General features: G+C 37.7%; 3 protein-coding genes and 1 pseudogene across 3 annotated transcripts; 3 read left to right on the forward strand and 1 right to left on the reverse strand.

Moving 5' to 3' along the window:
- The first annotated feature begins 677 nt into the window (after nt 1-677).
- On the forward strand, nt 678-1,568 carry LOC117928426 (MADS-box protein J2-like). Its single transcript, XM_034848313.1, has one exon. It carries the CDS (start codon nt 678-680, stop codon nt 1,566-1,568), a length of 891 nt encoding a protein of 296 aa, XP_034704204.1.
- Nucleotides 1,569-2,329: 761 nt separating this feature from the next.
- Nucleotides 2,330-12,628, forward strand: LOC117928427 (annotated as a pseudogene).
- Nucleotides 12,509-14,674, reverse strand: LOC117928428 (4-coumarate--CoA ligase-like 5). The gene is made up of 4 exons (XM_034848314.1): nt 13,280-14,674; nt 13,134-13,201; nt 12,949-13,051; nt 12,509-12,876 (listed from the first exon to the last, which is right to left on the reverse strand). Exons 1-4 carry the CDS (start codon nt 14,672-14,674, stop codon nt 12,751-12,753), a joined length of 1,692 nt encoding a protein of 563 aa, XP_034704205.1. The 3' UTR covers nt 12,509-12,750.
- Nucleotides 14,675-16,712: 2,038 nt separating this feature from the next.
- Nucleotides 16,713-22,456, forward strand: LOC117929166 (malate dehydrogenase [NADP], chloroplastic). Its single transcript, XM_034849393.1, has 14 exons — nt 16,713-16,998; nt 17,087-17,174; nt 18,116-18,202; nt 19,075-19,159; nt 20,009-20,190; nt 20,299-20,369; nt 20,510-20,600; nt 20,705-20,779; nt 20,869-20,970; nt 21,085-21,207; nt 21,391-21,459; nt 21,540-21,608; nt 21,919-21,972; nt 22,064-22,456. Exons 1-14 carry the CDS (start codon nt 16,835-16,837, stop codon nt 22,115-22,117), a joined length of 1,314 nt encoding a protein of 437 aa, XP_034705284.1. The 5' UTR covers nt 16,713-16,834; the 3' UTR covers nt 22,118-22,456.
- The last annotated feature ends 677 nt before the right edge of the window (nt 22,457-23,133 follow it).

The raw sequence follows: 23,133 nt of genomic DNA on the forward strand, positions 1-23,133 counted from the left end.
GCAGATTTTCTATTAAAGGCCAGGCTTGCCGTAGTGGTGTCATTGCTGCTTGCTGAAACTATTGTTGGGGGTTCGAATCCCCTCAATAGCAGTTCAACTTTTATTTTTATTTTACAACGGTCATCACTTCTTTCCCTCCTAAATTTTGAATTGTTGTTATCCTCTGTCGCCCTCCAACGTTTCAATCTTGAATTGACACCCGTCATCAATTCTTTCCCTCCTAAATGTCTCCCTCCAAAACCTAAATCTTTGAATTGCCGTTATCCTCTGTTGCCCTCCAACGTTTCAATCTTGAACTGCCGTTCATTCTGCTCTCCTCTGTCTCCGTTCGAAACCACCCTTATAAAATCCTTCAGTCTCTCCCTCAGAGATCAACGATCTGCTCCCTGTCGCCCTCCAACGTTTCAATCTTGAATTGCCGCTCATTCTGCTCTCCTCTGTCTCCCTCCAACGTTCGAAACCACCCTTAGAAAATCCTTCAGTCTCTCCCTCATCTTCAGAGATCAACCATCTGCTCCCTGTCCCAGGTCAATTTCTTTCAACGTTGTGTTCTCTGTTTCTGACGTTCTGTTCTCTTGTTTCTGCCTCCACCCTTTCAAAATCCATTCAATCTCTCCCTCATCTTCAACTAAGATTTCCTATCTGTTCATTGTCCCACATCAATTTCTTCAATTGAAATGGGGAGAAGGAAAATCGAGATTAAAAAGATTGAATCCAAGGACCGTTTGATGGTGACTTTCAGCAAACGGCGAGCTGGATTGTTCAAGAAAGCCCAGCAACTTTCACAACTGTCCGGGGCAACTGTTGCTGTCCTTGTCTTCTCACCCGCTGGGAAGCCTTTCACCTTCTCTTCTGGTGGAAACTTTGATGAGACGATTGCTTCTTTTCAGGGAGGTCAAGTCCCAGAATCCACATCCCAACCTCTGTGGTGGGAAACAGATTTGAGCTCCCAACCCACCGGGAACCCTTTCACCTCCTCTTCTGGTGGAAACTTTGATGAGACGTCTGATTCTTTTCTCGGAGATCAAGTCCCAGAATTCACATCCCAACCTCTGTGGTGGGAAACAGATTTGAGCTCCCAACCCACCGGGAACCCTTTCACCTCCTCTTCTGGTGGAAACTTTGATGAGACGATTGCTTCTTTTCAGGGAGGTCAAGTCCCAGAATCCACATCCCAACCTCTGTGGTGGGAAACAGATTTGAGCTCCCAACCCACCGGGAACCCTTTCACCACCTCTTCTGGTGGAAACTTTGATGAGACGATTGCTTCTTTTCAGGGAGGTCAAGTCCCAGAATCCACATCGCAACCTCTATGGTGGGAAACAGATTTGAGCTCCCAACCCACCGGGAACCCTTTCACCTCCTCTTCTGGTGGAAACTTTGATGAGACGATTGCTTCTTTTCAGGGAGGTCAAGTCCCAGAATCAAAATCCCAACCTCTGTGGTGGGAAGCAGATTTGAGCCGCATTGCTGATCTGGATCAACTCCAAGCATACAAGGAGTCATTGCTGAAGCTTAGAGAAAATGTTTTGGAAAGAATCCAGCAACTACAACACCCGGAAATGTAACAATGTTTGTGGGTCCTTTGATAGTGGTTCTATGTTTTAGGTCTTTAATCTGTGGTTATTTTCTCAGTTAGGCTGACCATTCAAGTCCAAATATAAACCCTACTGTATATAATAGAATGACTGTGAAAACTTCTTTTTTTTCCATGTAGTGCTGAATGTTGAAGTCAAAATGTGAAATGTTAATGTCGTTAATGTAAAGTAAAATTTTCATTACCATGTTGAAGTTGTTAATGTTGCTTCAGTTCTTTACTTGAATATTGTTCTTAACTCCTTGTGGTAGATTTTTGCTCTGCTTGATTTCTATTGATCATATAGACTAGTGGGTGCTTAATTAGCGGAAAAATAGATGCTTGAAAACTGTTGGTTATATGCTTGAAATATGTTGATTTAAGTTGAACATATCCAACTATGATCATTAACTGCATTAGTGAGGAGGATTAATTTGAATTAAGTTAAAAGAGGTTGAGGACAGAAGGAGAAAACTTCGGTTAAGGTAGTGAGCCTTGTGACAAAAACTACAATTGTTGATAGAATGGAGTGGCAAGAATGGTTTTGTGTAACCAACCTGAGTTAGTTGGGATGTATGGTTTTTTTTGAGAGGGGGCTTTTTTCTTCTTTTTAGTTGCTCAAATTCCACCTTAATGAAGAAATTAAGGGAATGTTGGGTAGGCTTAATGTTTATATGAATTCTCTCGCACTGCCAGGTACCACTAAGAGCATTGCATTCCTCATGATGGGAAAATTTATTCTTGATGGCTACAATGGCAAGTATAATAATGACATAATACCTTTTGGATATAGTTAACTCAAGCTTATGCTCTTTATTATTATTATTATTATTATTATTGAGGTTGGACTTGTGGGTGCATGTTCAATTGTCATCTGATTGTGGCAAAAAAATGTAAAGTGAAAAGTTTCAGTATTGTATTGAAGTTGTTAATATTGCGTAAATTCTTTACTTGAAGTTGTTAATATTGCACTTAAATTATTTCATTTACTTATTTAGGATTATAATGAAAGACCTATTTATGATTAGCATATTCTAGCATCAGCAGCATCAATAATGAGTGTATGGGATGGTATATTTGATCCATACAGATGTTTTCCTTGATTAAATGGTTTTGTTCATATGATCACTTTGGACTATACAGAGATGCTAATTTCAGATGATCCATATAGATGTTCCAGGTATTCATTATGAAACCCAAGCCAACAGACTCTACACACCCCAAGATATTTCAGTCACCAGAAGCAGTATGTGTTACTTGTCTCAAGCTTTTCCATATCTGCTTCTAGCCTCATGCCTGCTGTCCTTATAATTCAAACCCAGTTTTAGGTTTAGAAACTTCAACTCTAGTTAGGCCCTTCCAGATGTTTAGCATAATTTTCTTTTTCTTTTCTTCTCTAGTTATTTATTTGTTTTTGTTCTTGTTTTTGGGTGTGTGTAAATTGAATTTGAAACAAAAGTTTGTCTGTTAGATTGTAAATTCTGTCTATTAGTAGAAGAACCATCTGCAGTTTTTTGTGGGTTTGATTCAGAAAAGATCTAAATAGGATAGTGGGTGGGTGATTGTTTGTATGATGGCACTTAAGTGTTTGTAATTAGGTATTTTTCTCATTGGTATCATAAGCTTTGGGTTATTAATTTGTTAGCAATTCTTTCATGTGGTTATCCAATATTGGAACTAGCATGAAACACTCGAATTTATGATCCAATAGAAGGGAATAGGGGAAATGTGGGGATAACGAAGATGTTGCATCCAATGAAGTTGTTTTATGTTATTTGAAGGGTCCATCCTCTTATGAGGTAACCTAGTATGCCAAACCCCACTGTGGAAGAGAAGGTTGCAGAGAGGCATCCAGAGATGCGAAGACATGTTATTTGTCCCCAAGAAATGTGTTTCTCTTGATCTTTTGTTCAAGTCCTGATTTTAGCTCCAAGTGTTTGAGTTATGTCTTCAATCATAGCCCGGTTGCCAAATTGGGTTAACTGAGGGATGACATAAGCTCTGCATATACCAAGGCTGTTTAGTGCACCAAATTGATAGGCATAATGCCATCAATATGCTTTAGCTTCACTTGATGCTTTCTTTCAAAATCACTTTAGATTTAGGTTCTCCTATTCTGGATGGGCAAGTTGCCTAATTTAATTTTTGATGAAAAGAAACAGGGGTCTAGTCAAATAAGATAGATTGTGTTCAGATAGTCAAATTTGGCATTAAACTGATATGAAGAGGGCTTCAGGAAATGTAAGTTGGCGGAATGGATGTAACACTCTAGACTCCATAAATTATGTGTTGGAGTTCTTCACCCTTAGAGTAGGTAACTTAGTTTTAATCCTAGTTCTGTCAGCAACTAGAAAGTTTTCCCACCTTATGCTTGAACTTCAAGGAAAAGTTTAAACCATTAGATACATTTTCTTTCATGGTTTTGGGCTTGTAGCCTTCTGAGTTTTAATTTTCATGGTGCTGCTAGAAGAATCATATGCACTAGATGATGAATGGCTTGAAAATTAAAGTAGCAATACCAACCTCACTTTCTTCTCATGGGCTTCACCATTTCAGTTTTTTCTATCTGATATATGTTGAGCTTTAGGTATTGTCTTAACCATGTGCAGGAGTTGATTTCAAGATTATGCTGCTCACAATTGGTGGGAAAAGATTGAAGCTTACAATCTGGGACATGGGTAATAAGCACTAAGGAGTTGTACTAGGGTTTCAACTTCCAACTTCATGGGATTCCAAGGGGTTTTCCTCCAGATGCTTCCACTAACCATTTTTTTTGTCACATTTTGGTGGTTATAATTGCCTCATTTATGGTTGAAAATTTTCTTTGCTCCATTATTCAAGTTTAGAAAAGAATAAGAATGCTTCTTGGTTGTCTTTAGGAGTTTCTGTGAAATACTGTTAGCTCAGTGGCAGTTCATCTCATACAGCAGAACTATGGATTAAAAATTGGGGTAGTTTTATATGCTACTGGACAAGGAAAAAGTTTTAATGCTTTTCTTTTAAAAGAAACTTAACTCTAAATGTAAAAAAAAATGAAGGATTTGGGAAACTTTTGTACTCCATAAAGGGATGTCACCCCTTTTTGCAGCATTTGATTCAGAATGGAAGTTTGAAATCTTGTTGTACATTAAATTATAATACCTGTAGAATCATAGCATAATTGGGAACTAGTGAAGGTGATATTTGTGTTTTTTTTTGTTTTTTTATTTTAAAGACAATTCAAGTTGTTTGTTAGTGATATTTTCTTTTTCTTTTTTTGTTTTGGTTGCAGCTGGACAGGAGAGGTTTGGAACATTGACAAACACTTACTACAGAGGTGTCCATGGCATTATTCTAGGTATGTGATTGGATATTCTAACTTCTTTCTTCTTCTTCTTCCACTTCTTTTTATTGATAGGCTCACTATATGTGTAAACCCTTTTTTTCCCCAAATTCATAGATTGTGGTCACATGTCTAATATATTTTTGAATTTTTATTTATTTATTTTTGTTCATGAGTTTTGGTTTGAAATAATTAGCACTTCATCAATGAATGAAAGTTAAAAAGAGAAATGGATTAAAGACACCAATATGAAATAAAGGCATTAATGACCATACCAAAGCTCTAGTATTTGGAGTCCCATGGAAATTGAATGAATCCATTAAATTTTTTAAAGCATTCATAAAATAGATCCTGTTTGGTTCTAGTTCCATAATTCTCTGCCAGATAATATGAATGGTTCTTCTTCCTCCTCAAGCTGTTCTATCTTACATGCTCTTATTGGTGCCATCATTGGTCTTCTTTGACAATTTCTGAACCATCTTCATCTGCACATTAATTTTTCCATGTAAAGGGGTTGGTCTAAGTTTCCCTCTGTGTTCCTTGTTCTACTCTTATCTTTAACTCAAAAATTTCACCTCTTCATGATGTTAGCTAATATTTTTGCGTGCATTTTCCATTTGTCACGTGTTTAATTAATCCAAGCAACAAGGGCAGTAACATGGTTTCTACTGCTTTATATGAGATTGAAAAATCTTAAAATGCTATGAAAATGAGGCCATGTGGATGCCAGTCTAACACGGTAGCTTTAACATGGACAAAGACTATGATAGCAGCCTTTTTTGTAGGTTTGTGTTGTTGTTGCTTTATTTCCCTTTCATTTTCTGTCACATGGAATCAACATGGAATTTACTTCATCTCCACCCCAACCCCTTGCCACTTGAGCTAGTCCTCAAAAGCCTCAGGCCCAAGGGATATGATAGAAGTGTTGCTGTTCTCCAGGCTTTTATGCCATGTATTGGTAATTTTCTTCTGCCATATTGACATAGACTCTGTTTTATTGATGTTAAAAGGATAAAAATGAAGTCATAATTTTCTGGCCATGTGTAAACTAAGTATTGTTTGAGTTGATTATACAGCTTACCCTGATTGTGCTACCTTCTATCTTACTTGGATGAATTTTCTGCTCACCTTCCTTTTTATTGATAGAAATTAAATGAATTATAATTTTCTTGCTTGATGGGTAGAGCAATGAATGTGCTTTTGATACTCATTTCGTAGTTTGAAACAATATTGAGGATTGATTTTTGGAATTTCACAAGGAAACATGAGCAAGGCCCATGTGGATCACAACTAGAGAGTGCTGAAAGTGTTCATTTCTATTGCTGGATGAAAGTATCTACAATTCAAAATAAATAAAGAAGCCAGGCAATCCATAGAAACACATCATGCTCCATTTTCCCTTGATTATCATCTCTAATCTGGAATTATTTATTCAGTAAATAGCAGAGTTCCCTTTAGTTACGCATAATGGAAGCACTAGGAATTATTGAATTAGAGTTGCCAGAAGCAATAATACAATATTTGGGTTTGTAACACGCCACATATGCAGCTGGCTATTTTCATGTTGTGGAAACTGGCCTTGGAATTATTGAAAATATTGGGCCATACCATGCACTCTTGTGTATAACAAACTTATATATATATATATATATATAACAGTTCACAGGAACTATTTTTTGTAAGTGGTAAAGTTTGAGCCATGTATCAAAAGAAAGGAAAAAAGCAATGGAGGCAAAAATTGTTGCATTTTTTAGATATAATTGGAGGACAATGCTGTCTATTAATTTAATCATGTTAATGAGCTGAGGAATAATGGTTCGTGGGACATATTAATGCTGAACATATCTGAAGAAGATAAAAATGAACAAAACTGATTATGTTTTCTTCAGGCTGCAGTGAGGGAAAGAAAAAGGACGGAGGAAAAGAAGAATGAAGAAATAAGAGCAAAGAGAGTATCTTGTGAATAATGATGTTCAATTACAGTTTCCTAACTAATCAAGAATGTAGATTACTAACTTCAGAGCTGGTTCTAAAGTGGGGATGCCAAGCAATATGCACTTTAAGAAGGTCAATGCGACTGTTGGATTCACCATTAAAAGACAGAAAAAGGAAGAAGCAAAACAAGACAATGGAGCAGCTTGTGTTGGTGCTTAGGTTTGTTCTTCAATTTGGTACAATCTGGAAAAATTTATAATGCATAGGGCTTTGGATTCTTGAAGTAAAACATGAGCAATGTTAAACTACCAATTTTTCTAAAATCTTAAGCCATTAGAATATATACTCACTAGGACATCCCACATCGGATAGGGGGGAAAGTTTTTGACGCTATATAAGTTTGGACTCTTCTTATCCCTGTAGACGCATTTTAAAGTCGTGAGGGCCTCTTTGGGCCCAGAGCAGACAATATCTACATGATTGGGTGCGGGTCATTACAAATGGTATTAGAACCGATCCCCGACCTCGGTGTGAGGGTTTGTTTGGCCTCCCAATCCCATGGGACACAACAAAAACGTTGTGTCTGCATGGGGGTTGTTTGTAACATCCCATATCAGATAGGAGGGAAAGTTCCTAGCGCTATATAAGTATGGACTCCTCTTAACCCTATAGACGCATTTTAAAGCCGTGAGGGCCCCTTTAGGCCTAGAGCGGCCAATAATTATATGGTTGGGAGCAGGTCGTTACACCCACAATGTATACCATGCTAAAATTTTCACGTGCGACCACATGTGGAAAGACAAATTAGCAGTTAGGACATGGGCCAACAATGTATGCCATGTTAGGATATTTGCACATGAAGAGACAAATAAGCCATTAGGATATGAGCCCATAATGCATATCATATTAGAATATCTGCGCAAGGAGAGACCAATTAGCAGATAGGAAATGGGTCCGTAATATAACAAATTAGTAGTTTAGGAAATGGTCCCATAATGTAATTGTATTAGGATATCCACATATTAAGAGAGAATTAGCAGTTAGGAAATGGACCCATAATGTATATAATATTAGGATATTTGAGCATGGAGAGACAAATTAGCAGTTAGGATACGAGCCCATAATGTATAATACATAATACAACAAACTAACAGTTAGAAAATGGACCCATACTGTATATTATTGGGATATCTGAGTATGGAGAGGCAAATTAGCAATTAGGAAATGGAGCCATGATATATATCAAATTAGGATACTCAATGTATATTATGTCTGATATCTGCACATGGAGAGACAAATTAGCACTTAATGTATATCATATTAGGATAACAATAGGATATGGGGTTAAAAGAAAAACTTGAGGTCTTTAGTTAATCATAGCTCTAATAATATGTTAAGCTACCTACTTTCCTGAAAACTTTAAGTTGTTTGGATTTGGGCCTCCAATGTGTATTAGACTGATGCCATTAGGTGAATTTTGACTGTCTGAACAGTTCATTTGCCTTTCCCTCTCTTTCAAGCTTTAGCTGGTACTTTGACCATCTATAATGCAGTAATTTAATTATCAGTCCCCAATGGGAATCAGTTTTATAAATTGGTCTATGCAAGAATGTAGTAGAAAGGGCATCTATATCTATGCTGGTATATTTCTTTTGTGGTGTGTAACCATTGCATTCTTATTGGGTGACCTATTGTTCTATTTCAACATATAGTTTTATTTCCAGCATGTTCTTGTTCCAAGAAACAGGGGAGGAAGTTTGTTAACCATGCCTGTCCTTGTCCACTTCATATCTGGCAAAATTTTCAGAACTTTCTCCCCTTTCCTTCCCTTACATGCTGATTTGTTAAATAAAAAAAAAAGTGTGTACTATATACAACACACAAGCTGCTGGCTTATGAATGTGTTTATTTACTTCTTTAATTTCTTGCTTTCTTCTTTTTTTAAATGAAATACTCAGCTCATTAAATTTTTGAACTCTGGTATTTTGCTTTAGCTAGCCTTACAGCTCAACTTTGGTTAATTGAATAATTAGTTTGGGATTTAATTTTCATTTTAGTTTATGATGTAACAAGGCAAGAAACCTTTACAAACTTGTCAGATGTTTGGGAAAAGGAAGTGGAGTTCTACTCCACTAATCATGAGTGCATCGACTTTTTTGTTGGGAATAAGGTTGATAGGGTAAGTTGTGTGGTCTTGCTATCTTTTCCCAAACAACCAATTTGGCTCCCCACCCCCCACCACCACTACCCAAAGGAAAAACAGACAACAATCATCCACCTACACTCATCCAGAGGATTAGTAGTGCCATGAAGAACTTATTCATGTTCAGCATCATATTTCATGGAAATAATATTCCTGGTTGTTAATATCAATAATCTCAAAGCAGATGCAAGCTTCATGGTTTTGTTTCCTTATTGCATTGTTACATTTTCTTTTAAAGAATATCAGTACCCTATTTTTAGGACATGTCACATTTTCAGGATAGTGAAAGGAATGTCACTAGAGAAGGAATGTCCCTTGCACAGGAGCATAATGTTCATCTCTTGAATGTAGTGCTAAAACTAGAGAGAATGTGCAGCAATGCTTTAAAGAACTCTCCTTAAAGGTATCTCCCAAAAATACATACATTTCCTCATCTATCATTCCGAATCGACAGTATTCTAGTAGTTTGTTAGGCTCAGTCGTCTTCTCGGTTTTTTGTGTCTATTGGAAAGAAAGACTAGCACTACCTTTGGAAACAACTTAAATGAATAATGACCTACAATTGTCCTGTGATTTTTGAGGCCTTGTTTTGAGGGCATGCTCTACTAATAACATTATCCAGTTGTATTTTTAGTGTTTTCATAAATATTTTTTATTCTAATTACAACATTTGCAAGAAAAATTATTTGCAGGAATGAGCATCTAAATATTATTTTATTGTACTTGGAAAGGTCATTTCAAGCGACACTTGGAGCGTCTGACACTAAGATACACAGGCAAATTATAAAATACTAAACTACTGTGAACATTAACTAGATTGCAAATTCCTGAATTTGGTTCCAAGTGCACAAACAAGTTTCTTTTTTTACTAAATTGGCAAGAAGATTGTTCCCTGCATTCTGCTTTAAACATCTTGAAGGTTGAATGTCTTAATCATTTTGGTCTACCATAGAACTTGGACTATTCTTACTCGAGTATCACTCAATGAAGTTGAAGAGAACAACTGAATTTTAGTATTTATCTGACCTCATTCATTCAACTAAAGCATAATAGAATTGGTATACTGATCCAGGTGGTCCATAGACTACAACGTTTCTCAACAGCCTTGTGTTTCATGTTTGCTCCTGGGTGATTGTGATGCCATCAAAGTTCTATAAAATATAGTTTATGTTCATAAACTGTAACTATTGAATTTACTTTGGCTGTCTACCTACAACAACCTTGCTTCCTCTGGGCATGGGGCTGGTTGACAAAGGTGGAGATAATTAGTTGAATGTTATTGAACTGAAATTTAAGATGTTACTGAATTCTCAAACAGATATCTTGATGGAGGCTGTTATAATGGAAAACCTTTAAGAATGTTCAATATGTATCTGGTACTGTGTTCCAATAAAATGCTACTAGCCTGCAATGATTATGGCTTACCTACTAATTTTAGAATACTATATAGAGAAAAATATTAGAATTGTTCCCATCATGCTTTTCACGAAATAGTTGGCAGTCACATATTGACCTTCTAAGTAGTCAATACAGTGTCATAGTTTTTATCTAATTTTCTACTTTATACTTGCTCTAACCAGTTTACATTAGTTTTCAGATACTGCAAGTACTTGGTCTATTGGAACAAGGATCAGGAGTGCTGAAAAAACAAACATTGTTTCAGAAAGAATTATATCAGGCACCTTGTTGCAGTTATTGCTTTTAATCAAAATGCTTTGAAACAGAGCTAGAATTAATTCTACAGCTCAGAAAATAAAAATAAGTCCCGTATGCATCAGCAATAATGACAGTCAAATATCAGATCCTTCTGACACTCTTCGTGATAACCTGGTGTATATGGTAATAAAATTCATAAATCTTCTTTTGAGCCTTTGATATTTGGTTACTAGCTATTATGATTTGGGAGAATAACTTGAAACTAGGGGGATGAGATGCAGGGGCATGTGATGACTCATTTACGTGAATCTGTTTCTTTTATTTTTTGTATCTTCTCCCAAGGAGGTGCTATAGTTGGTATGATATTGGGTAGGCAAAAAAAACTAGTGAAAAATGGTTTTGTATCCAAGTGTCTTGTAACATATGTGTTCAAAACAAGAGATTTAAATACCATGCCTTGAAACAAGAATTTTCTTGGTGTTTGTATTCTATTCTCTGGAACTACATGCTTACTTCTAATGAATATGCCTTATGCTGTCATTCTTGGTTAGTGTTATTTATCCTGATAGATCTCCAACAAGATGCATCAGTGGTTGCAACTTCATCTACAACATGATTCCAGAGTTGGTACTGGTTGTAAACTCAAAAGGGAAAATAAGATGTGGGATGAGATGATTAGAGAGTTCATAGCAGGTGAAGATTAGAAAGTAGAAAAAATGTCAGGTGTGAATGCAACCTGAAGTTTGAGTAGATTCAAGAACCAATTCTAGTACTGGAAATAATATTCTGAAAGTGGCAGGCTTCCCTCTGCATTTCATGGAAACTTATATTTTGGTTGCATGTAGAAAAATAATTTGTTGATTAAAGTAAGGCTTAATGAGCTAAGGTGTTTGTGGTTGTGGTGTTGCAGGAATGCCATACAGCAGAGGCTAAATTCATGGCAAGATGGAGTGTCTGGAACAAATTGTCCAATCCAACCTGGTAAGAAATTGGATTTACGTGTTTCAGACAAAGGACAAAATTGGTACTTTCTTCTACTTCCCCTCCATCAACTTACAAATGGCTGCTGGAGGATTTGGGCCAATTTGAGTTAACAATTGCATTGTGGACGCTGTTCCCCTCCCATGGCCAGAAGCAGAGTTTGATCTTCTCATTGGTGATTGGTTTTACACGCCTACAAGGTGGCTTGTTCTGCCTTCTTGATAGATGCACTTGGCATGCTAAGCTTCTTCATGAGTTGTTCACTACTAATTACATCATTTTGGGGTATGCAAATTTAACAGGATGCTAGGTCACTCATACAGTCCAACAACACCCATCAGCATACCTTAATGTCCCTAATTTTATCCTAATGAATGGCAAAGGCCTTTACGGGCACCTGGGGATAATGGACTTTGTGTCTTTTACTGTGTCACAAGGTAAGAGCATGAGACCCTAAATATAATCATCTTTCAGATTCTTGAAATAGAGCAATTGGGACTACGGTTCATGTTAAATAACCATATCCTCTGATTGTATTTTATGCAGGGAAGATGTGCCGATTCAGGATATCAAATATAGGGAATGTGATGAGTTTCAATTTCAAGATTTAGAACTATCAAAAGGTTTTGGTTGAAACAGAAGGGTCTTACACCTAGCAGATTACATTGGATTCCTTTGATGTCCATGTTGGGCAGTCCTCTCGGTCCTTGTCACTGCCGATCACAAGGAAGCAGACTATTACATCATGGCAGGTCCTAAAATGCTAAGCACTACAGATGACAGCAGCCTTGTGGGTAAAAGGGTACTACACTATGCCAACTTCATGGGCCTTTGCCAAGTGGCTGTGATCCATTAGAACTCATACAAATTGAAAGAAAACAGTTTATCGCTTATGGCATGATTCCAACAGGTTTGGATTGACAGTGTTCGATCTGAAGCCTGCAGGATGCAATGATAGTGTAGGGGGAAGACTCTGGCACAAATACTTGTCGACTTACCATTAAAACAGATCATTGTGCGGATGTTGTGGAAGATTTTCTTTCCCTGATCCTCCAAGAAAATGAGAAGGAAAATATTTTACAACTTGGAGATAACTTCTTGTTGGCTTAGAAGGACGAGCTGCTTCCTCAAGATTTTGCCAGCAGTGGACCTTGGGATGGCATTGATGAAACCCACTTTTCTAACCTTCTTATATGGTGCCACCTGAAAACGGACATTAAAGATTTGAAAGAAGTTTTCTTATGGGAAAGGGTGAGGGAAGGAGCTAAAACAAACCTGGCCAGCTACAAATTGAATGACTTCTTGTTGGGTGAGTTCAGATCCAGCTGCTCTCACTACATATGCCATTGGTATCTGCCCTGCTGCTTCATCTTCAACCCTGGAAGCGTTCTACTCTGTTAGAAGATAAAGATAATCAAATGAGTGAATCAAAACATGGGGTTCAAAGAGAGATAGCGCACGGTATGACTGCTGCATCGAGAACACTGGGATGACTCAGAAGTATTGCTTCTAATTCTGCTGGAGCCACCTGCATTTGCATTCAAAGGTGTTTACATAAAGAAGATTCAACTAAATCAACTGTAATGGAGGAAAGTTGCTGAGGTACCTGATATCCATTGTGCTTGATGAGCTCCTTTATCCGATCAACAATGTAAAGGAATCCATCTTCATCAAAATAACAAAGGTCTCCTGTTCGCAGCCATCCATCTGAAGTGATGGTTGCAGCTGTTGCTTCTGCATTCCCCAGGTACCCTTTCATCACAGTAGGACTCTTCAGCCACAGCTCTCCCTCCCTATTAGGTGGTAGAGCCAGCCCTGTTTCAGTATCCACCACCTTGGCACAAAATCTAGGAAGCAATCTTCCGCTTGAGCCTGCATGGGCCTTGGCTTGCTCATCAGTTACAAAGTAAGTGGCTGCTCCACAGCTCTCTGTCAACCCATAGCCTGTCCTGAGCTCCACCCAAGGAAACTTCTCCCTGAACCCTTCAGCTACTTCTTTGCTCAATGGTGCAGCCCCTGAACCCACCCTTCTTAGTGATGATAGGTCACAGCTGCTGCTATTCTTCACTAGTCCAAGAATCACTGGAGGAACTGCTGGGATGTTGCTCACTTGGTAAGCCTGAATTGCATCAAGCATGGCCTTGGAATCAAACCTTGGCATCACGACAGTGGTAGTTCCTGAACGGAGTAGTCCAAGGGCAAAGAATGCAAGCCCGTAGATGTGGAACATGGGGATGAAGCACAAGAAAACATCATTGTTGGCTGATGTTATATCCACTGACCACTTGAGGAGTGTCATCATGGCTATGAATTTTGCATGGGTTAATATCACACCCTTGCTAGTCCCAGTTGTGCCTGAAGAGTATAGTATGGCTGCGGTGTCCGACTGACTCATCTGGGCTGGTGGCAAGTCCAGCGCGGGATCGCTGCAGTCAATCAACTCTTCAATGGAAAGTGAGTTCTCATCACAAGTCCTGTGCGTGAGGAGTGTGGGCACTCCATTTTGGAGCAACTTGTGCAGCTCTTCTGGTGCTGAAATAGCAACTTTGGCACCTGAGTCATCAACTTGCTTGGAAATTTCTGACTGAGTGTTGAGTGGGTTAGCGGTAGTCAGCACCGCGCCAATGGAGAGCACAGCAAGGCAGATTGTTGGATACAGGAGCGAGTTTGGGGCCAAGAGGAACACAACATCACCCTTTCTAATCCCAAGTCCATGATACAACCCTGTTGCAAGCATCCTGATCGATCGCCGGAGCTCCGCATACGTGACTCGACGACCAGTGGCAGAGTCTATAAGCGCAACACGAGACTCAGCACAGGCCGGGGCTGGAAACTGTGACAGCACGAAGGTTGCAGTGTCAAGGTCAGGCCTAGTTGGGACCCGGTGCTGGCCCCCAAGTTTTATGAGTGAACTGTAGACACCGGTACGGGAGTCAAAGCCACTCCTCCCATCAAAATCCGGTGGAGAACCTCCGAGCCGTTGCTCAGCAGCTGCATCCATCTCTTCCTCGGCTGACATATCAGAAGAAAGAGCAGAGGCTCAGCAATCTCCTTGGCCCAGACTAGAATAGTGCAATATGGGAGAAATGCAATGGAATCAAATTTAAAGTATGCCAAAGCTGGAGGATGGACATCGTTAAATCCGTCTGCTAGGAATATGCCTAGTGCAACGTATGTTATTGTTTGATGCCTTCGGCAATAACAGGCCATGGAAATCGCTTTCTGCTGTGTTTTAAAGTCATAGAAACATTCTCTATCAGGGGTCATATGCATTGCCGCCCTGATATCAATGTGTAGACAAATAAAAATGGTCATCAATGGATTAACAAGTATAAAGTAGGCAGGTATATGAAGACAAGGGAAAGTCATGTTGGGCTTGCCTGAAAGCCACTCCTATCAAGGTCTGAAATAAACGGGCTCTGCCCAAGCCCATCTATTTTGGGGTGGGGGTATGGGATCAGGCCGTATTTTGTTAACTTCGAGGCCAAGTTGGAATTGGGTCGATGTTGGATTCTTCATTTTTGTCATAAAAGTAGGGGTGGCATTTCGTGTTAGGGAATTGTATTCGTGTCGTATCAAAGTTTAGGTATTCTACTGTATAACTCAATCCAAACTCGAAACAAATAATATTCATATGAAAATCATAAACTCAAATACTACCTAATTATTAAACAGACAACACATCGTGTAACTCATTTAACTCATCTAATAATCAAGTCATCTTATTTAATAATTAGGTTGGGTTAGATCTTATATATATATATATAATTAATATCTTAACAAAACATGTTTATAACTCAATCGATCTATTTATTTAAAAATAAATCTAAAATGAGTTAGATATAAATAATTAAGGTAATAGTGGAATCATTAAATGGGTCAATTTGGGTGGTCAAATTTATGTAAATTGCTATAAAAATTACTTATTTACTAAATAAGTTATGCAGTGAACACGAACTTGATCCAAATTTATTTTTGTTCAATCCAAATCTACGAAAAGCATGTTAGATTTGTATCTGATTGACACATGTCGTATCGTGTCAAACTTTACCATCCCTATATAAAAGTAATGATAATCGGAGGATTTCCCTCGCTTGGCAGCTGCTGTATATATGAGTACTGGAAAATGAATGAGTCATCTCATTACTGGCTTTGAATGGAAGGTCTGCAATCCCACATACCAGTATACCATATTTGATACCCTCAACTTCTAAGTGGGGTGTAGTGTATTCCAATTTCTTCAACTAACTGTCCTGCTCCGCCAACCAATTAAAATTAATTGTGAATGGAAGGTGAATTTGCCAGACCATGATTTGAATTGGATGCCACCCTTCTAAAGCCCCAAATGGTTCTATTTTTTATAGCCATCCACCATTTCTTGTTCATATGATGGTCTTTTTTTTGGGTTTGTTTTCTTCCAGGAGACACATCCCAGCATTTGAAAGACAGTTGAGGAAGAGACCACCCCTCTTTCAAAGGCTATTATATATATATAGACATTGGTTCAAACCCAAGTCATTTGGACAATTTATAGAACTTTAGTTGAATTGGATGTATAGTGGGAGACTTCATTATTTATCAAACTTTCATAAAGAAAACCAGAAAAACAAGCATGTGACTGATTTTAAATTAAAGGGAATTTTTTATTCTTTAAGTTATGTTTGGTTTCAGGAAAATTGGAGGGAAAAAAAATAAAGATAAAAAATAAAAAGAAAGAAATTTAATTATAAATTTTTTTTTTTCATATTTCATGGTGAAATCAAATATAAAAAAAAAATTACTTTTTTTTGTTTTTCTTAACACTTTCCGAACCAAATATAATGGAATATGATTTTTTGGGATAAGATAATCCTTCTTTATCTTTATCTTATATGCTTCCTTTAAAGCATGTATATAAATATAATTATAAAGAGTAAGTGGGTGCAAATTGAAAATATGTAGAATCGCAGCTGTGATGACATGTGTCATTTGGATGGCCTTATAATTTACCTGTATTTCAAAAGCGTAATCCACCTCCCAGGCTCCCACCTCTCTTCTACCCTCTGCTCTCTTGCTCCTCTGGCTCGACTCGATCCTCACCCTTCTTATATAGATATATATTTATATTCTCCATCTTTATCTTTTTGTATTTTCTCTCTCAAGCTCTTTTTCTGTTGCTGCCATGGCTCTAGCAGACCTATCACCTTCATACGCCAACACCCAACTCCACTTACACTCCTCTCAGCTCTCATTCCTATCAACCCATCTCTCTTTCCACCGTCGCCACTCTCTTCGCCCGCTTCCTCGAACCCGGAATGCCAGAATCTCTTGTTCCGTCACCTCCAAGTGAGCTTTCCTTCATTCTTCTTTTCATGTCTTTTACCTGCTTTTTTCCCCCCTTATGTTGATGGTTTTGTGTGTGTTGATTTCACAGTGAAGCTCCGGTGGCTGTGCAGGCCCAAGATCAAAAGATCAAGCCCGAGTGCTATGGGGTCTTCTGCACCACATATGATCTCAAGGCGGTAAGTTTGATTTTTCCAGTTTTGATCTTATTGGACTCTGCTACTGTATGCCTTACTGGGGAAACAGAAAAGAAATGGAGTCACACTGTGAGTGTTTGCTTTGATATAAATGGGTAAGGGCTTTCAATTGGGTGTGATGTGAACTCAGACATAGGGTTGGAAAGTGGCTCTAAAGCGTTGGAGGTGTGTGGTGACACTTTCATTGTGGGCTGCCCATGTATGCCATCCTCATGATCCAGGCTGAGTTGTTCAGTACTCTGTTCTTGCTTATCCTAGATGGTCAAGTGATTGGTATTCACTAGATCGTGATCCTTAAGTTTTGAGTTGGTTTAGCTTGAATTTTATCTTTCTTTTTTTCATACTGGTCCTTCACTAACAATATGTCACTGAAGTTGATAGAATTTTGGGGAATAGTTAGTGAAACTTTAGATTGTTAACTCAAATCTGATCAGAATCTCTCGGTTCACTTTGTGGCATGTTTAAACTTATGCTCACGAAACCAAGCCAATGTTCTCCATGGCAGCCTTTTTTTTTTTTACATTTTTTTTCTTTCTGGTTCAGTATATATTACTCCTAGATGAGTTATTTATTTATTTTGGCATCGTATGATCAGAAAACAACAATAGTATTACACTAGCTTATGGATTTCTAGCTGAATATTATATGACTTCTTTAGGTGACCGAGATTTGGACTCTTGGGTATTGAGATTCAAGAAAAAGAATTTCAATTCAGCTGTCAATTGAAGGCCATCATAATATCAAGTCATTGCAAAAACAGTAAAAAATAAAACAAACAAAAATAAAAAAGGAAGAATGTTCTTTGACATCAGGTGTCTGTTTTGCCACGGTTCAGAGCACATCAAAGAATTTTGTTTTGATTCATTGGTTTATCTAATACATGTCTTTTACATCTAAGGAAGTTTATATCAATGTGTTCACAGGAAGAGGAAACAAAATCCTGGAAGAAATTAATTAACATTGCAGTCTCGGGTGCTGCTGGGATGATATCTAATCACCTGCTTTTCAAAGTAAGGAAATCTCGAATCCAAGGCTCAGAATCTTCTGTTATTTATATTTTTGTTTCTTCTTTCTCTGAGATCTGATTGAGTTTTCTCTTCTCTGGATTCTTGCTGGTAGTTTACCATGGCAGACTAGAATATGCGACTGGTTCACAGAACACTTCTCATACCCTATTAATTCTATCAAAGATTTCACTTCACATGAGTTTGAAATAGGGGAATTATATTATTGGTAGGAGTGGAATGGCCACATTCCTTAATGCTTTTCAGTCTCTTCCTATATGTCAGTCAAACATGTTCAAAGTGATTATGCTTCGGGGCAGACTGTTTATTCATCAGATTCTAGTAACCTTCCGTTGCAGGAAATGATATTATAAGAAAGAATATGACATTCACCTATGTGTGCTGTTATGAGATGTACACTGATGAAGGAATGAAGTTACGATTCCATCCTATAGAAATAAGTCATTGTGGAGAATGGAATCTGAATTACAAAATACTAATGGCATTGTGGCATCATTTCAGAATTTAAAGAGAAAGTGTCGTTCGATATATGGCTTCTAGTTGTGCTTATGGCTCTGTTTCTGCAGTATTCCATTGGCGTACTAGATGGAAATGAAGCTGAGTTACTATCATTAAAAAGGATTTCCTAACATGCCATGGCAATGTGAAATGGGGTTGGTTAATGTGTTGGTCGTAGGCAGATTCATTCTCTGATGTCTTAGCATATACTTTTTGTTTTCTATAAATGGTAAAGCAACAATATTTGATTCATATGTTTAGCACATCCCCCATGGTAGGCAGTTTCCCATCTTATATCCAGGAATCAACTATGCTTAAGGCTCCTCAGAGCAAGAAGCTAACATGTTTTTTTATGGCAGCTTGCAGCTGGTGAGGTTTTTGGGCCAGATCAACCTATTGCATTTAAGCTATTGGGATCAGAACGGTCCTTTAAAGCCCTTGAAGGTATGATTCTTGAGCACAATACTAAAAATTTAAAACGTGGATTCTTGAGCACGAAATGATTCATATCAGCAAAAAGGATTTTTTTTTCTTTTATTTATTTCTTTTTTCGATTTAGAGAAACATTTCCAAACCTGTGGCAGTGTGGAAAAAATGGAAAACATCTGTTCATGCAATTATACCAACATATACTGAAATAAAATAAGACTGCACCTGATTTATTCTGAGCAAAATGACAAAGAACCAAAACAAATCTGCAATAGCAATTGAGGCACTTTCATCATCATCCTCTCAGCTTTCAATCTTCTGTTTCCATCCTATGTAAACGAAGAGCTGGGTTGATGAATACTTCAGTTCAATTTACATAAATTTTTAATATATTACACATGCACCGATACTATATTGATGTATCCTTGTGGACATCAGTGAAATTAAAATATTACACATGCACCAATACTATATTGATGTATCCTTGTGGACATCAGTGACATTTTCACTATCTAAGCCTGATGTTTGTTGCAACATCAAACTCAATAACAGCTGGATTGGATGAAGAAATTTGCTTTGAAAGTTCTATATTTAGAGTTGAATCTTCCTATAATTTACGATCGAATCTTTTGCTCAAGTTCTACTATATGCTAGATGGGATTGCAAATATTTTCCAATGTTCATTAAATGAAAGGAAAAACAATAAATCTAGGATAAAAATAGCCTCTCCAAATTGCCAATCTATGCTAGGATTCTAATATCCTTCCATTTGTCTTCTATTAAGCATTCCATCAAGAGTGACCTTGTAATTCTCCAAAATAATGGCTGAAATATTGCTTTGCTCCTCAAAACGATATCATGCAGGAGTTGCTATGGAACTGGAAGATTCCTTATTTCCTTTGTTGAGGGAGGTGAGTATTGGCATTGATCCTTATGAAGTGTTCCAAGATGTAGAATGGGCCCTTCTGATTGGAGCTAAGCCTCGAGGGCCTGGGATGGAACGAGCAGACTTATTAGATATAAATGGGCAGATTTTTGCTGAACAGGTACTATTAGTATTTAGATTTTTTTATCACACAAGTTACAACCACTGTAAAAAAAGAAGCTGCTAATTGGTGCCTTCCTCCAAATAAACTGTGGTTTAAATATTACAGGGAAAAGCTCTCAATGCTGTGGCATCCCGTAATGTCAAAGTGATGGTAGTGGGCAACCCCTGCAACACCAAGTAAGAAGCATTGATTTTTCTTTCGTTCATTCTTCTTTTGTGTGAGCATGTGTGTGTGTGTGTTTTTTTATATTGATGTTCTTGGTGTGCAGTCCTTTGTCCTCCCTGTCATTTATGATTGTGTTTCCTTTCCTCTGCAGTGCATTGATATGTATGAAAAATGCTCCAAACATACCTGCAAAGAACTTTCATGCTTTGACTAGGTTAGATGAGAATAGAGCAAAATGTCAGGTTAAGTAGCTTGTGACCATTACCTCAGTCCATGATACAGTCATGTTTATTATGAACAAAAGGAAATCAATAATTCTTGTATGAATTGGATGTGATTTGTGCAGCTGGCTCTCAAAGCAGGTGTCTTCTATGATAAAGTATCAAATGTAACCATTTGGGGGAATCACTCGACCACTCAGGTGATCGAATAGATTCTGTCTTAAGAACATGAATAGATAATATTCTTTCTATTTTCTTGTAAAGGAATACTCAGTATAATTTTCATCAGGTCCCGGACTTTCTAAATGCTAGAATTAATGGCTTGCCCGTCAAAGAGGTCATCAAGGACATCAAATGGTTGGAGGAGGAGTTCACTGAAAAAGTCCAGAAGGCAATATTTTCAGACTCATGATTAATAAATCTAATAATTTGACATAGTCTGTGATTGTAATCAAACCTATTGGGTCTTAACTTGGTCACTAAACATGAAAAATCAATGTTTCAGAGAGGTGGTGTGTTGATTCAGAAATGGGGGAGATCTTCTGCTGCATCAACTGCCGTGTCCATCGTTGATGCCATGAAGTCTCTAGTAACTCCCACCCCTGAGGGTGATTGGTTCTCTTCTGGAGTAAGTTTTCATCTGCCGTATATGGTTGCTGTTCTATTTGGTTAGTCTTATGTAAGAAATGAACTAGATCTTTCCACAAACATATTGTTTAAGATCATATATAATAGTAGGTTGCTGCAGTTGCATTTTTGTTTATGATTAGTTGTTAGTCTCCAGTCTCACCATTTCAAACCTCAAATATAGGTTTATACCACCGGAAATCCTTATGGTATAGCAGAGGGTATTGTTTTCAGCATGCCATGCCGATCAAAAGTAAGTCTATGGTCAGAGATTTTCATGTTCTGCTCAAATTCATTTGAAATCATCTCTAAAACATAAATACTGTTCTTCAGGGAGATGGTGACTATGAACTTGTCAAGGATGTAATATTTGATGAATACCTCCTCAAGCGAATAACCAAGGTATGCTTCCTTTTTATTGAGGGTGTATTCGAAGACCACATGGAAATGGAAAAGGGAATGCTTCATTCTTTTGGCACTTGAAGGGACAAATATGGTTGACAATTTGATCTTACTGTACAAAAGCACCCAAAAATTAAAGAGATGATACTAGTTCTTGATATCTTAAACAAAATAGACCTGCCTATCCAAGTGCTGCAGAAATTAAGTAAGCTCATCCTCAAATACAATTCAAGGGTAAAAGAAAAAAGAAAGAAGATTTTTTTTTTTTTTTTTAATTAGTTTCCAATGTCCAAATGTTCTAATTTTGCAGACAGAAGCTGAGTTGCTTGCTGAAAAGAGATGTGTTGCCCATCTTACTGGGGAGGTAAATTTGATTAAACCTTGACTTACTGACTTTACCCTGTTCATTCATAGTTCATGTTGCCCTCTTATTTGACCAAGTTGTGCTCTTTCAGGGTATTGCTTTCTGTGATCTACCTGAGGACACAATGCTTCCTGGAGAAATGTAGGTCGGGCTCAACAGATACATCCCACAGATACCCTAAACCAATGCCTGGTGAGAAAGCAGGATGTAATCAGAAGTATGCTTCTTTACACTATAAAATTATGCACAATAAGTGTGCAAATGATTTAGTAGTAACTAGTAAGAAATGTGGCAATTTTTCGTCGGGTCAATGAAAATAATGGAAATGTAAGTCTCCAAATATATATTTGGGAGGATGGATCATCATGCCTGTTCTTTGGCCTGCCCAAGCAGGTACTGAAAACCTCAAATTCCTGTCTTATAATTCTTATATCGACAAGGTTCACATGTACCTGTAATTTCCTTCTAGCTCTTTGTTCCCTTCCATCTAAGTTTGCTTTGGCAGATTTTGATTCCATGCCGCCTCCACCCATTTCTCAGAAGGCTTTTTTCCTCACCTAACTGAAATAATTTTAATGATATAAAGTTCAAAATTGTTTGGAATATTAAGCTACTTTGTACTAACATGGAATCATAGAGGTTGCATGAGCTTATTTATCAACCATCAAGTCCTAGTCGAATCCATCTTTTCAACCAACCATTCCTGATAAAAATAATAAAGGTGGCCTCTCATTGAATTCATGCATTCAAGTTTGAGCCAACCAACCCAAACTTGCATGGATCTTGTGTCTTGAAGAAACGAGCTCCACCTTTAGAGAGCCTTTATGAATATGGTCCTGGTCATTTTCCAACCCACTTTCCCCTGTTCTCTTTGTTTGTTTCCTTTCCTTCTTTATTCCAAGGTTTTTTCCTTCACCCACCTAAACTTAGTACAAGCTTCAATGAATCATCTCTCACATTGTTGCGAAAGTGTGTGGTGTCTTCTTCTCCATTTCTTGGTGGGTTGCATTTTCTAGTGGTTTGATTTCATTTAACTTGGTTGCAAATGCATTTCACAATAAAACTTCTGTCTTCCAAAATGTTATTTCCCTTGCAACAACCAAACATCTCTTAACTTCACCTCAAAACTTAGTAGCTCGTGCATTGGAACCCTCAACAATC

The sequence above is a fragment of the Vitis riparia genome, chromosome 13 (genome assembly GCF_004353265.1).
Source record: "Vitis riparia cultivar Riparia Gloire de Montpellier isolate 1030 chromosome 13, EGFV_Vit.rip_1.0, whole genome shotgun sequence".
Classification (NCBI taxonomy): domain Eukaryota; kingdom Viridiplantae; phylum Streptophyta; class Magnoliopsida; order Vitales; family Vitaceae; genus Vitis; species Vitis riparia.